The 15,601-nt window shown below is 36.1% G+C and overlaps 1 protein-coding gene and 1 long non-coding RNA gene across 5 annotated transcripts; one reads left to right on the top strand and one right to left on the bottom strand.

Annotated features, from left to right (window-relative positions):
• Window positions 1-1,929: 1,929 nt before the first annotated feature.
• LOC110937193 (probable LRR receptor-like serine/threonine-protein kinase RFK1) lies at window positions 1,930-9,855 on the top strand. 4 transcript variants are annotated; one of them, XM_035988582.1, is made up of 23 exons: window positions 1,934-2,220; window positions 3,205-3,371; window positions 3,709-3,780; window positions 3,881-3,949; window positions 4,040-4,111; window positions 4,189-4,260; window positions 4,351-4,422; window positions 4,537-4,608; window positions 4,704-4,775; window positions 4,904-4,975; window positions 5,050-5,121; window positions 5,209-5,277; window positions 5,374-5,439; window positions 5,534-5,596; window positions 6,534-6,581; window positions 6,679-6,722; window positions 6,859-7,253; window positions 7,334-7,673; window positions 7,749-7,867; window positions 7,944-8,154; window positions 8,392-8,629; window positions 9,025-9,175; window positions 9,340-9,855. In XM_035988582.1, the coding sequence occupies exons 2-23, from the start codon at window positions 3,259-3,261 to the stop codon at window positions 9,727-9,729; spliced, it is 2,892 nt and encodes a 963-aa protein (XP_035844475.1). In that variant the 5' UTR covers window positions 1,934-2,220; window positions 3,205-3,258; the 3' UTR covers window positions 9,730-9,855. The 4 variants fall into 4 exon arrangements, with proteins under 4 accessions (XP_035844477.1, XP_035844476.1, XP_035844475.1 ...); XM_022179584.2 differs by having other exon boundaries at window positions 3,205-3,379; XM_035988584.1 differs by lacking the exons at window positions 9,025-9,175; window positions 9,340-9,855 and having other exon boundaries at window positions 1,930-2,220; window positions 3,205-3,379; window positions 8,438-8,607.
• A 1,036-nt stretch (window positions 9,856-10,891) lies between these two features.
• LOC110937194 lies at window positions 10,892-14,910 on the bottom strand. Its single transcript, XR_002590638.2, has 2 exons — window positions 14,553-14,910; window positions 10,892-14,158 (listed from the first exon to the last, which is right to left on the bottom strand). It is a non-coding gene; the product is annotated as an uncharacterized LOC110937194 (long non-coding RNA).
• Between the last annotated feature and the right edge of the window lie 691 nt (window positions 14,911-15,601).

Genomic DNA, 15,601 nt, shown 5'->3' with positions numbered 1-15,601 from the left:
TACCCGATACCTTAACCCACTACTTCATTTAACATAATTAGCCCACTAATTACTAGCCCATTAACCATTCTAAACCTAAGTTCAAACTATAATAATTAAAATAAGCTCAATAGTCCCTTAGAATTCCTCCCGCCCTCCTTCTCTTGGGTCGTCTCCTACCAGCGATCATCGAACACAACAGCAACAGCAACAGCACGTCATCAGCAGCTGCGAACCACCGTCGTCCGACACCAAAGGGTAACAAAATTCTTAAATAGGTTTGAAATTTCGTGTGTTTTGACGTTGTTTATGGTTGTTTAGATGATTTTTAGGGTGATTATGTTGTTTAAATGATTTTTAGGGTGATTACACACGATTTCTAGGGTTGAAAATTAAAATTGAAACATTATGTTATGGAGCGATGAACTTATGCATCAATTTGTTTGTGATAGGAACCATGAGTAAGGATGTTATGACGCAATTTCTTTTGTTTTACATGACCCGACCCGAACCGACCCGATACAAACCAATTTTTTTACTTATATACCTAGGGGCCTAAAATTTTTAAAAATATTTCGCACCCCTATGGAAAAATTTCTGAGTCCGCCACTGTCTAGATATTTCTTCTAGTCCCGTCACTTCTACCCATACACTCTTAAACATCCAGGATAAGAAAGAGGTAAATAAATTTAATCAAGTAACGTATGGGTTTGCATGGCATTCTAGATTTGGGACCCAAAAGGTTGACAAATTGATGATGATGATGATGGCCCGTACCTATTGCCTATTTTACTACATATTATAAGACCAAATGGACTAATCATGGTCAAATATGTACACGATACGACCTTTCAAGTTTGAAATAAGATATCTTTCGACCCTACAAATTATTCTTAGTAAGACGACAAATAGGTTTGAAAATTCGATTAGCTAAACAGTTAAAAATTGATCATATATAGAAACACTTATTTATGTTTGAGAAACTATGGAAGCTAAATTTAACTATGATTTAAAGTTTGCGATATAAAACAGCAACTTACAGAGGAGGACCAAATATTTCTTTTACCGACCATGTAATTCTTTGAATATGCGGTGAGTTAGTGCCAATTAACTTTCGGGGTACACAAATAACATATCAAAACAAGTATCGTATACTAGATAACACATAATATTTTTATCGTCGTTTGAGCGTGCATAAGATTCTCGAACATCCAAAGTTGGAGTAAAAAAGCCAAATAATATATGCGAGGATAGTTATAGCTTTATGGAAGAATACGTGAGCTACAAAACAAAAGAAAAAAAGACTTCAACTTTCTTTCATAAAAAAACGTTTAGGTATTTGACAAATAATATAATTTATAAAAAACATCCACATCTATACACATATTATATATTGTTTCTCTTTATGAAATTTCTTAAAAATATTGAAGTTTGACTTTATTCAACTATTAAGAAACTTAAAGATAAAAAAAAAGTAAAATGTCATTTTAGTCCCTATGGTTTGGATCATTTTGTCAGTTTAGTCTAAAGGTTTTATTTTTCACCCATCGGTGCAAAAAGGTTTCACCGTTGTCATTTTAGTCCACTGGGTTAACTTCATCCATTTTTTCTGTTAACAAGAAGACCAGTTCGGTTATTTTATATGGCTGAATTGCCCTTCTAGTTAACAAAATTACATATAAAATGACCGAAGTTGTCTTCTCGTTAACATAAAAAATGGATGAAGTTAACCCAGTGCACTAAATTGGCAACGATAAAACCTTTTTAGACCTACAGATGAAAAATGAAACATTTGGACTGAACTCGTCAAATAGCTCAAACCATAAGGACGAAAATGGCATTTAACTCTAAAAAAATCCACACTTTCAATTTTATCTAGTTCCCTTGAGTCAAAGAAACAGCCTCAAGAATACATACATGATCTATCGCCAGAAGTAGTTTTCATTCATGTACGGCTTTTGCAAAGGAAATACAAAAAAGAATTGTGATGCATGACTCCTAGAATTAGACCAGCAGAGTCTACTATACACGCATATTTGACTTTATTATTCGATTCAATCTTTGAAAGGCAGATTTGTATCTAATATATTCACAACCCATATCAACCTTTTCTTCTCCCCACCCAACTTTTGATCTCTGTTACAATGGCTGCAAGAAAAGCTGTATTCATACTGCTTCTAACTCTATGTTTTGTAATCTTAATAATAAGCTCCACTGAATCCGTTGTGCCACAACAAGAAGGTAACACATTTATTTTCATTTTTTTTTTGTTTCAAGAAAGTGGATTTGTGGATTCTTGATTAAGTTTTTCTTCAAAATATATTATTGTGCAAAACGAGCTCGAGCTCGGCTCGATTCAAGCTTTGTTTTCAAAGCTCGAGCTCGGCTCGTTGGTATTTTCTCAAGCTCGAGCTTAGCTCGTTTATTATCTATTAATTATTATATTAAATAAAAAATATAAATAATAGACTTGTTCAGGCTCGTGAGCTCGATAAGTGAAGCTCGGGCCCGAGTTCGTTTACTAAATAAGCTTATTTTTAGGTTCGGGGTCGGCTTGTAAACAAGTTTAAATAAGATTGGCTCGACTCGGCTCGTTTACACTAAAGCTCGATAAGGCTTGACGAGCCTGATGAGCTTCACATGCCAGGCTCGAGCTCGGGCTCAATAAACAAACGAGCTTTTATTTTAGGCTCAAGCTCAGCTCAGGCTCGATAAGGCTCGGCTTGTTTCGAGCTTTTTCTTGAGCTGATCCGATCTCGAGTAGCTCGTGAGCCGTTCGGCTCGTTTGCACCCCTAATTATTGTTTTTTAAAGAATCTTGGTCTGAAAGTTTGAAATTTTGTCTTGATTGCAGCTTGGATTGGAAATATAACCATGGATTTTTGATATGGTTTTAACGCAAAAAGTTATATATTTTAATTTCTTTTTATAAGTTTAGCATGAATAGTAATCTTTTTAATAAAACTTTAACAACTTATACAAATTTTGGAGTTCAAAGTAACATGGGTTGTCTGTAAAAGTGTAACCATATATCTTTTCATGATTAGAACTTGAAAGTTTATAAATAATTTGTTTATGATTGATTAAACCAAATGATTGAAATCCTACTTGAGTGGGTTGACTTCTAAGGTCAACTTATATCCTTAATGTGTGTTAGCTTTCTAATTTGTACAACAATCTAGTTCAAAAAGATTTAATTTTTTTTTCTTCTGTTAACTTGATTTAGTGGAATCTCTTGAAAACATTCTTGCTGCGATGAACGCAACAAGTTGGAGATTTGATGGTGACGATTGCGATCTCGACACCATTTCTGAAGTGCCAAAGCTATCTCAAGAAGCTAATGCTAGCATCGGATGTGATTGCAACATTGGCAACGATACGGATTGTCATGTCGTAAGGATGTATAAAGTTCTGTCTTTTAATTCTTTTTATCGAGTATTAGCATTATCGTTTGGCAATGCTACAAAATTAAAGTTTTGTAGAAAAAAGAGTTGACTTTGGAAGTCAAACTTTGCATTTTTATATGCAATTCATAGAGGTTTTCTTAACACTATCATGCCCGAGACCGGCTTTTCCCTATGTGTATTCTGAATTTTATAGAAACTGTTTAAAACTAGTGGCAACTTGAGGTTAAATTTACCATATGAACATATCTTTGACTTTAAAAGTCAATGCTCTTAGATAAGTCACTCAAGTTTCAGGAATTTATACAATTTATTTGTCAATGCAGCACGTTCAAGTTTTATAGTCTTGATGGGGTACTGTCACCCGAACTAGCAAAGCTTCCTTACCTCCGATCGTTGTAAGTTCTTTTTTAATTAAATAATTAATAACTTATATGCCAAACCTTTTTAAATGATCAAGATTTAATGAAATTGAAGTATATCTTGTTCTATTTGCAGAGATCTTGCTTATAACTACTTAAGTGGCACAATACCACCTGAATGGGGTCTAACGCGATTACAAGACATGTGAAATCTCTTTTTTACCCTTTTGCTTCATCATTTTCTTATGTATAGCAACTTAAGTTTTGAACTTTTTATATATTCTTTCTTGTGCAGCTCTGTTCTTGGCAATCGTTTAACGGGCGAAATCCCACCGGAACTAGGCAATATCACCACCCTCACAAAACTGTAAGTCTTTCTTTTTATTTATTTATTTTTGTTAATTTTTGAACTTCTTTTTTTTTTTTTTTTTTTTTTTATATCAGAGACCTTGAAGCAAACCAGCTTTCAGGAACTGTTCCATCTGACTTGGGGAGATTAATCAATTTGAACTCTTTGTAAGGCTGATTAAATTTTCAATTACAAAATTTTCATCTAGTTGTATTGTTTATCGATAAATTTTCATCATATTGTTTTGATTTTTGCAGGATCTTGTCTTCAAACCGGTTGACCGGGAGGCTGCCAACAACCCTTGGTCAGCTTGGCAATCTAACAAATTTGTAAAATATTTACTTTAATCCTTTAGTCTAAGTTTTCCTCTTCCACCATCTTTTAAGTCTAAAGGTGACAATTTTTTTTTTTTTTTTTTTTTTTTTTGTGTGTGTATTATACAGTAGGATAAACGATAACAACTTCATTGGGCCGATACCTGATTTTATACAAAACTGGAGACTACTTAATAGATTGTAAGATCATGTTCTATTATTTTTAATATCATTTGTAGTATTTTAATTACACATTCAAGAATGCTATAATTTTTAATGTTTGGATGTTTTTCTAGAGAAATTGTGGCGAGTGGACTCACGGGGCCTATTCCTTCAAGCATATCTCTTCTCGAGAATCTAGGTGATTTGTAAGTAAATTAAAGCTTCCGATCTTAACTAAATCTGTTATTAAAATTAAGTTTGTATTCTGCGCGAAACAGTTCTTCTTTCTTCTCTAAAAAAATGATTATAGTTTATGATGGCACATGTTTTGCAGGAGAATTAGCGACATAACCGGACCGGCGCAAGGATTTCCTCAGCTTAACAATGCTAGTGGATTAATAAGATTGTATGTAGATAATTCTTTCATTGACTTTTGTCTTGACACGTATGAACACTGATAATTTATATTCATAAATATAGGATCTTGAGAAACTGCAATATTTCTGGAGAGATACCCGATTATATATGGCGAGTGAGACAGCTTGAATTGTTGTAAGTATACACAAAGTTGACCATTGTTTTACTATTTTTTCATGATTTATATGTTTAATGAGATCATTTCCGATGTGACTATCGCAGGGATGTGAGTTTTAATAGGTTAGTAGGAAGAATATCTAATAACATCCTGGGGAGGAGTTTGCGATTAGTGTAAGTTTTAGTAATCTTTCGAGTTTCCTTGTGCTTCATGTACTATTATGAAGCTATGTGTTACTAAATAAGCATTCTTAATATGGTTTTAAATAGGTTTTTAACCGGTAACATGCTAAGTGGAGACATACCGGATACCCTTTTAGTAAATGGAGCTAGTATGTAAGTTTGTTTTGTCAATAAACCGAGTTTAAATTTCATGTTGCATGCTTAATTTTTTAGAAACTAGCATTTTTATTTGACTATCTTCTTGCAGTGACCTTTCCTACAACAACTTAACATGGCAAGCGCCTGATCAAGCCGCATGCCAACAAAACACGTAAGCCATTTTATTAAAACATCTAAAAAATCTTGGGGAATTAGCCTGTAATAATTCCAACTAGACCTCATTGGCTATTGCCAGTCCCACGTTTAAATATTCCCCATGCCAGTCCCACCTTTCACTTATTTTTCCTCCACCGGTCTTCAGTTAAAAAAACTTAACGGAGTTAAGTTTTTTTTTCCCTGAATTACAAACTGACGTTTTAGGGCTTTTCATCAGAACGAGTATACGAGTCGAATGATGTAAAACTTACCTTGAAATTGTGCTCCAAGCGATGAAAACGGTGCTTCAATTCGGGTGTTTAAACTTCCAATTCACAAAAATCAAGTCGTTTGGAGCATCATTTCGAGGTAAGTTTTACATCAATAGACTCGTATCCTCGTTCTGATCAAAAACCCTAATACGTCAGTTTGTAATTCGGAAAAAAAATTTAACTCCGTTAAGTTTTTTAACTGAGGACCGGTGGAGGAAAAATAGGTGAAAAGTGGAACTGACATGGGGAATATTCAAAGGTGGGACAGACAATGGCCAATGAAGGTAGTTGGGATTATTACAGGCCAATTCCCCCAAAATCTTTAAGGGGGTGGCATAGTGGTAAGCGCTTGATTTCCTTTGGCAGAGGTCTCAGGTTAGAATCCAGCTTCCCGCTTATAACCCCTTAAAGGCCACCTACCTAACGCAAGTTGCGTTTTACATGGTCCCATATGTTAGTAGGGTGTTGGTGGGGTACCTTGAGTTTTCTTGTAACATGTTCTCATGGTTATAAATATATACATATAAGGATAACAAGTTGATGGGTTTTGTATACAAAACTTGATTTGTAGTTTGTGAGATATAGTAAATAAAATGTTTTGAATTAAACTCAATATGCTATTTGAGACTTTCTTGGATGTTTTTTGTTGTATCACAACTTGTTTTTTCGTCTCTATATCAGGAACTTTTATGTTAACCTGTTTAGAAGCTCTTCGACTGGAAACCCGATGTAAGTTTCCGTTGCTTTTACCAGCATTTATGTGTTTTTTATCCTCGTTTTCACCCACATTTATTGTTTGTTGTTCTTATGATGATATTGTTAACAGACAGGACGTGCTTCCGTGCACGGAGAATGTCATGTGTCCTAGATGTGAGTATTTTCCACCTCTAAATCTACACTAACTTCAGTCTAAACATGTCAAACAAATTAAATATAATTAACTAAAAAGGTAACGCGTCAAAAGATTAAAGTTTTTTACGGTGTTAATCTGTTGACTTCATGACAGATGCATGTTCGTTACATGTAAACTGTGGCGGGGATGATTTAACTGTTAGAGAAAATAATGGGCGGTCTGTTCTTTATGAAGGAGATGCGAACGTCGATGGTGGTGCCGCCAGGTGGTATGTAGTAGCAGCCAGGAACTGGGGACTTAGTAGCACCGGTGATTTCATGGATGACAATATTTACCAAAACACGCGATATATAGAATCTTTACAGGGGAATACCATCTTACCTCCGCTTTATACAACCGCTCGCCTTTCACCACTTACACTCACTTACTTCAGCTATTGTTTAGAAAACGGTGATTACGCTGTTAATCTGCATTTTGCAGAGTTACAGTTTACTAATGACAGCACGTATAGAAGTCTTGGCAGGCGGATATTTGATATCTATATTCAGGTAATAACTGTATGATACTGGTCAATCCGACGGCTAGTATTTTGTGATCAGAAGTGCTAAACGAGTTGTATGTGATTTAGGGGCGAATGGTTAGAAAGGATTTTAATATTGAAGAAGAGGCTGGTGGGTTTGGAAGGCCTGCCGTTGTTCCGTTTAATGCTAGTGTGACCGATAATATCTTGGAGATCCGGTTTTATTGGGCTGGTAAAGGGACGACCCGTTTTCCTAAAAGAGGAGTTTACGGGCCTCTTGTATCGGCTATTGATGTTGATCCGTATTTTAAAACTTGTTCGAACGGTGGAAAAAACACGAGTAAAGGTGTTTATATAGGTGTCGGGCTTGGTGTTCCGTTTCTTGTTTTGTTGATTTTGGCCCTTTTGTGGTGGAAATGTTTAAAAGGGAGAAAAAAGACCGATAAAGGTGAACGCTATACTTGTTTATTTGACTTTCTTGATCCATTTTCTATTTTTTGCTAATGCATTATGCTTATCTCAGATTTTGAAGGATTGGAGCTGAAAACACTTTCGTTTTCGTTAAAACAACTAAAGACCGCTACAAACAACTTCAATGCTTCAAACAAAGTAGGGGAAGGAGGTTTTGGGCCTGTTTACAAGGTTATAATCTAGCACAAAACTTTTTTTTTTAATTTTTATTTCAGTTTCAGGTCTGTAATGTGTGTGTTGGTTTCAGGGTACTGTGACTGATGGCACGGTGGTTGCGGTGAAGCAGCTTTCGACACATTCAAAGCAGGGAAACCGTGAGTTCTTGAACGAGATTGGTGTGATTTCGTGCTTACAACACCCGAATCTTGTTAAACTCCATGGATGTTGCATTGAAGGAGATCAATTGTTGCTTGTTTATGAGTACTTGGAAAATAATAGCCTTGCAAATGCTTTGTTTGGTGAGTGTGCATTGGTTTTTTTTGCAGTTTGACTTTTAAGGTCAACAGAAGTGCTTTTCAATTCATAATTGACCTGGTTTTTTTTGTAAAATTACTAAACTCATTTTTCGCATAATTGTAAAACTTATAAAATTACATGGTTTAGTACCTATTTCTTTTGAATAATTAAGTAAATGTTGAAATGGATTAGAAATTCAAATTACATTGTTTGACTTTATAAGTCATCCTTTTGCATAGATTCAAGTAAAAGTGGATTAATGCTGGATTGGCCAACGAGGTTTAGGATATGCATCGGGATTGCTCGAGGTTTAGCTTTTCTTCACGAAGAATCAAGGATCAAAATCGTACACCGGGACATCAAAGCCACAAATGTGCTACTTGATAAAGATCTGAACCCTAAAATTTCAGATTTTGGATTGGCAAGGCTAAATGAGGACGAGAAGACTCACGTTAGCACACGAGTTGCTGGAACAATGTAAGTTTTTCTTCTCTACATTGTTATGGTACATTTAGCCATTTAGGTAAGGGCCGTATGATAACTGTTTAGTAGTAGAAGGGGTCTTTGTAAATAACAAAGTAACTTATACACAATCATTAACTAACTACCTAACTAACTAACTAACTAACTAACTAACTAATTGTTAGTTAGTTCGTTAGTTACCGATGGGGTGGGTGGCCTTTAAATACCTGGGTTTGGGAGGTGGAGGTCTTGGGTTCAAGTCCCACAGACGATAGGAACTAAAAGAAATTTGCCGTTCTACACAAAAAAAGTTAGTTCGTTAGTTACAAAAGACCCCTTTCTACTACTAAACAATTACCATTTCTTGAATCTGTTTTCTGTGATAACAGTTTTCATTGATGAATTTGCAGCGGATACATGGCACCCGAGTATGCCTTGTGGGGTTACTTGAGCGACAAGGCAGATGTTTACAGCTATGGAGTGGTGCTGTTGGAAATCGTTAGCGGCAAAAGCAACACAAGTTATATCCCAACTAACGACTGCATTTGCCTTCTAGATTGGGTACGATTAGAGTTTTCAGTTTAATTTTTTGAAGGATCAACCCCCCCCCCCCCCCCCAAAAAAAAAAAAAAAAAAAAAATTGTGGGACTTGAACCGGCACCACTTTGGTGGGGATACTAAAACAGACTTTTAAATATTAATTTTTTTTTAAATCGATCATGCAGGCTTGTCGATTGGAAACAAGTAAACAATACAAAGAGCTTTTTGACGAGAGATTGGAGTCGACAATCAACAACGAAGAAGCCGAAACTGTCGTGAAAGTAGCGCTTCTGTGCACAAACGGTTCTCCATCGATGAGGCCAACGATGTCGGAGGTTGTAAACATGCTCGATGGGAAAACTTGTGTACCCGAAATAGTTCCTCAACCAAGTGGTTACTCTGAAGATCTGAGATTCAAAGCCATGAGAGACTTTCGACGTGAGATGAAAGGTCAAGGAAGTTACAACGGCGGTCAAACTCAAATCTCCCACACGATTCGAACTGATACTAACTATAGTTTGACATCATCTTCGGATGTGTTTGAGATCCAGTCAGTTGATACTAGATCGTACTGAAATTCAGGTTCGATCTTTCGTTTTTGTTTGAACATATGTAAGTATAAAAACAGTGTTACAAAACATAGTTCCATACATGATTAAAACGTTATAATATATAACAATAAACATAATCTTAATTTGTTAGCTCAATATCTTTAAATGGAACGTCTTTTTAAATCTTCTCTAGCAACTTCACTCTTCTCCCAAATAGTCTTTACAACTTGTATAACACGGAAAGATACTGGTACGAAATAGACACTCGTTATAGCAACCGAAAGAGATAAAAATGAATATAAGTGTGAATACAACTTTGTTTTCAATGGAATATACACTGGAACGTTGAGACAACCATAAAATTGAATACTGGTACCGATGTTGTTCAAACATGCGGTTCGTTACGATAATTAACAAAAAAATAAACATTATATTTGACCCGTTCAATTTTGAATGAAACTCTTATCAAAACGTAGGAAAAGGCAAGGACGTCGCACCGGTTTATACAAACTTTGTAACCCATTATATCATATTGTTAATATGAGGAAAATATACATGATCACATGTAACAAAAACTAAACGGTGAGGTAGTTTTGAAGAAATATACGTTTGTGTTTCGACTACTTGTACATTACTATTTGATCGATGTCGTAAGGTCGGTCAAAAATATAATTAAAAAGTGTCCTGTTCACCTTTTACTAGTAAAGGGCAAGTAGGGTGTCGAATCCACGGGGAATCAGTGGAAAGTGTAAAAGTTCGTTGCTTTAATTATCATCTAATTCTAAACTAATTGCTTTTTGCAGTTTTGAGAATGATTGCGAAAACAAATGTAAATTAGAGTTGTAAACAATTGTGAGAAAGTGGACCAATCTCCGGGTTTTCAGGTTATGTAAAAGATCAGGTTACTTAGTTACGACCAGTTGGAAATCACATAGACATGATTTGTAAACTTGTTTTAATAAATAATTAACGGACAATATATTTGATTGCAATGATCCACGATCGAAACCGAAAGATTGATGCAAATGAATAGTAGTCCAATTAATTACCAATTTTAGATTTCATAAACATAATCAAGTTCAATGATTAAAGGTTTAAAACAATGACATCCTAGAATTTAATCCCGGTTGTTGATGAACAAACCAAATAATTGATGAACTCAAATGATTACGATAATCAAATATTGTTTAATCGAAACAAAAACAATAAGAATAACTAACCGAAAGATTAATCAATTCTCAATCCAAAAAGTCTTAACATATGCAACCCAATGTTTAAACACATAAACCCTATTCCCGGAGACGGTCACGGGACGACTAGCCGCTCATGATGTTTGTACAATCTTCAAAAGCTTTGTAGAAAGTTGAAAACATGATCGAACCGGTACTTGCGAGAACTTGATGATCTTGAGTGATGAGTTCAGAACCCCCAATGATGCATGAAAAACTGCCTCCCAAAAATTCGTGATATCCCCCCAATGATGGTGCTGCCAATAATCGATGTAGAGGAGATGTTTTAGGGCTGCCTATGATCGATCCAAGAAGCCCACAAAGTAGTTTATAGTGGGAGCCCAAAAATTGTTTTCATTGACTCCCTCCCAAAATAAAAATAATATGAATTTTTGTCTCCTGCATGTTAACATGTGTTGAGATAATGATTAAATCTCAAACAAAGCCTCCCAAAAGCCACGTGACTATCTACTAAAATGATGTGATGATGTATTAAATGTGTTCACATTTAAGTTACACTTTGCATCCTTACTCCTTGTTTGTCTTGTCAACCGTAGTAAATCACAACTCCAACATGCTTTTTCTTCACTCCTTTTATATTGTCACTAAAATCAACTTTCAAGTAATGACAATAAGGCCCTTCCACTTTAATGTTTTATATTTCTTGCACATCTAAGCCGCATCTTTGATTTGAAACATGTCCCGAACATTGCCAATTACCTCACTCATCCATCTCGCACGTTCCTCTTTCTCTTTAAACCCCATAACTTCACCCATTTCACGTGCTTAACCTGCAACATATAAACTCTTACAATAAAACAATTCTAAACATATAATCATACAAAATCAAACAAAACATGTAAGATAAGCCCTTAAACACTCATGTCTCACACTCTCCATCACATCCCCACACTTGCCTTTGATTGTCCTCAAGCAAACCGTTATGGAACTACTCACCATAGTAACAACACCTCTAAACCCCTATACCAATGCAACAGTTTAAGTCCCAAGTCATACCCGTTCCATAGACTGACACAATCGAGATTGACAGTCCGACAAGCAATTGATGCAATTTCCAAAACACAAGGCTTGTTTATTCAAAACTAACATGCTTATGATACTACACATGCTACACGCCCCTCACAATGAACTCTCCTCTCGGTTTAAAACTGAACTAGCGTGTAATGTGCTAGTATGTATAACACTCAAAACCAAACATGCAATCCTGTAATCATATGCTTGTATAACAATCATACCTCCACTGCATCGTATAACACGGCACATATCAAAAGGACTTTCGGTTTTGGGCTTAGGCTAAGGGTAGGAAATTTTTGGCTTATATTTATATATATTTTTTTTTCGTGGCGAACAAACAAACGACCAACCCATGACAACTTTATTTGCAAAACACATAACATTTTTGGGTTGGTTTCTACCCAAGACATGAACAATATTCACAACACTTTCTTTTTTTTTCTTCTTTTTCCTTTTTCTATATTTTTTTTTCTTTTCTTTTTTCTGTTTTTTTTTTTTCAAAACTCGTCGTTCACGGTCGGTATCAAACAATTTATTTTAGGTGGACAAACGAAAGGTAAATAGGCTCAACAGGGCTACTAAGGGTGATGGTTAGGTATACATAAAACAAACACAACGGGTGTAAGGTATATCCTAATGCCTTTATCATTTACGTGCACATGTTAAACCACAGTCTCAGCATGCATCAAATCATACAAGTTCTAACAGAGAATAACATGCGGCCTGCTCTCAACAAATGAAATCATAATGTAAGTCATTCTATCATTCTACAGGCTCAAAATTCTCACCAAAGAAGGGTTAAAGGTTACCGACATGTAGCATATGCAATCTAAAGCATGTTACCCCTAAATAGACATCTCTTTTCAATTCGTTTTTCCTAAAAACACCTGTCGGACCCTATGCAGTTAATGCGGAAAAATATCGGTTATCGGTCAAGGACCGATATATGAGATATCGTTTATCGCGGTGAGATATCGGTAATTTCTAATATCATGCATAAATATATATATTTATATTTATATTCATATCTAGAGCCTATATATATACTAGAAGTCTAATATCATGCATAAATATATATATTTATATATATACAAGAGGTGGTAGAAAGTCTAGGTGTGAGAATGAAAGTCTCAAAAGGTGCTAAATACTTTGTCCCACATTGGTGTGGGAACAAAGTGAGTGGGTGTTTATAAGGTAAAGCATTTACTACTCCGTTATAGCTTTATGACATGTTTTACCACAAGTCCTACCCGCGCGCGCAGGGGGGGGGGTGCAAAAAATGGGTTTCTGAGCTGGAAATTTGGTTGAACTTGTGCGTGCCCGCGCATCCTGCGGACACGAATGCAGCTCCGAAACCCGGGGTACCGCGTGAGGCAGTATTTAACTTCGTTTTTTTGCTGAAAACCAGCTTCTACATTTTTTTGCTGAAATCCAGAAAAAATGGCCAAGCCGAGATATCGCCGAGACAACCGATACGGTTTTGCAAGATATCGGCCGATATTTCGGCGTTGACCACCGATATTATCGTTGACCGATATATGACCGATATCGGAAACCGATATTTTGGTGACGGGCCGATAACCGAGATATCGCCGAGATATCACCGAGATATCGCCGAGATTAACTGCATAGGTCGGACCTACTCTCATGAAACTTAAAGGAACGACCATGACAAGGGACTACATTAGTTTACTACCGGCAAGGAACCCATTAGTGATTGAAACGTTCGGTTTTCATATCCGTTTAATTCACTTAAGGCGATGAAATTCTCTAAAATTTTAAAAAAAATTCCAATTTTTCGCTTTTCATCGTTTTCAATCATTTTTCAACCTCTTTCAAACCTTTGTCCCAAGCCTTTTCCCTTCCCGGGTTCCATATCCCCACACTTGGGCGACATTGTCCCCAATGTATCATGCTTCTAAAAACAGAACCCGGGAAAACCAACTAACCAACATCATGAGCGACCATTTCTAAAACAACTTGACACAAACACATTCCCTCAACATAAAAAGTTAAACACCACCAAAACACAAAAACACACCAAAACAAGAAAAACTAAAATTGTTCAACTAGAGTACGGAATGAGCACGTGGACCTGATCGATGGTTGTTTTCCGCTTCTTTGTCGCAGCCGGTTTAGATGGCGGATCAACATCTTTCTCTTTCCCTGGGCGTCTCAGCCGCGTCATTCTACATCACAAACCACACACAAACAGTTCGAATCAGATTCATTATATGAAACATAAACAAGTGTGCAATAACCCTTCCCCACACTTGTTTCATGCTAAAACTACTGCCCTTTGGAATCCCAAAACAAAGAATCGCTCAATATTTATTGTAATAGCCTTGTTTTTACTTCTCATCATGTTTTATGCTCATTAAACAACATCTACTAACCATAACATGCCCCCCAAACACCTATACTTGCAGCAACCTTCAATTTTTATCACAAATTCAAAGACACACCACAACCACATGCTTCATAATCTCAGTTTTGCATATAAAATTTTCAAATGTTCTTCATATCTCACCCACATCACCACTTACCTTCAACATACTAGCACAAGAATGAATAAAAACACACCTTTTATGTTTAACTATGCTAGAATAAGCTTCAGATTCAACAAACTTCACTCCAAAATGGAAAACCCCAAATTTCGAAATTAGGGTTCTTCACACGATGCTCTGATTACTCGCGACGAATGGTAATCGGACACAACAGATACTAGAATCGGTTTCTCGTCGAAAAATCAATCAAGATAGACCTTTGAATGGATGGAGTTGATCGAGAATCGAGAGAGTTATGGTATGATTAGGAGTTGAAGAACTTGAAAAAAAGAGATGAGTTGTTGTGGTCGTACGAGGAGTTGTCTGACCTAATGTGATGTTCGTGTGTTGTACACGGGCCGGATTATTATGGACGGGTCGGTTTGTTTTGGGTTTTAAAGGGTGGGTCACGTGAATACCATGGGTGATGGGTATTAGATAATGCAAGTGTCAAGTGGGAATTGGTTATGTGGTCGGTCACATGCTCTGTCAACGCAGCCATGCGTCAAATATTAGCGCAATACAGGAGGCAATATCAGTCAACGTAAGGCGGCGGCTGTATTAGCGCAAGCTGGCGCAGGTTTTAATTATTGAACTTTTTAACTGTTTTTTTTTTTTTTTTTTTTTTTTTTTTAACTCTGGAAAACTTGTCAAAATTTGACGAAAAGTCGCGCTCAAAGCTATTTTTTTCTTAACTTACCATCATTCCGCATCTTTTTTTAAACATCGAAGTTTTTTTTTTTTTTTTTTTTTTTTTTTTTTTTTATAATAACTAAATCAATGGTTTTAAAAGGTTTGTAAATGATTTTCTTTGATTCTCTTACCGAATAAACTTTCACCATTCGGTTTACTCACCGCTCCACCCCCCATAGAAAGAACATGTCGTCCGCGACACATAATTGAATCTGAAAACGTACCTGGGCGGTTCCAACTTCCCCACACTTAAGTAATTGTATCCGCGGAGAACATTACCAAGTTAGAATCTGCAGAAATCACGTACAAACCCACACCAACCAAGCAAACAAATGTACACTAATCTACATCCTCGGGCTGCCTCCCGAGAGCGCTAAGTTTAAGAGTCTTCAG

The sequence above is a fragment of the Helianthus annuus genome, chromosome 4 (genome assembly GCF_002127325.2).
Source record: "Helianthus annuus cultivar XRQ/B chromosome 4, HanXRQr2.0-SUNRISE, whole genome shotgun sequence".
Taxonomy (NCBI): domain Eukaryota; kingdom Viridiplantae; phylum Streptophyta; class Magnoliopsida; order Asterales; family Asteraceae; genus Helianthus; species Helianthus annuus.
This window is presented reverse-complemented; position numbering and strand designations above follow the sequence as displayed.

Coding starts and splice junctions, on each gene's coding strand:
- LOC110937193 (XM_022179584.2), top strand. CDS start 2,124: ATGGCTGCAAGAAAAGCTGTATTCATACTGCTTCTAACTCTATGTTTT. Junction 3,380..3,708: donor GATTGTCATGTCGTAAGGAT/GTATAAAGTTCT, acceptor TTGTCAATGCAG/CACGTTCAAGTTTTATAGTC. Junction 4,776..4,903: donor CTCGAGAATCTAGGTGATTT/GTAAGTAAATTA, acceptor CATGTTTTGCAG/GAGAATTAGCGACATAACCG.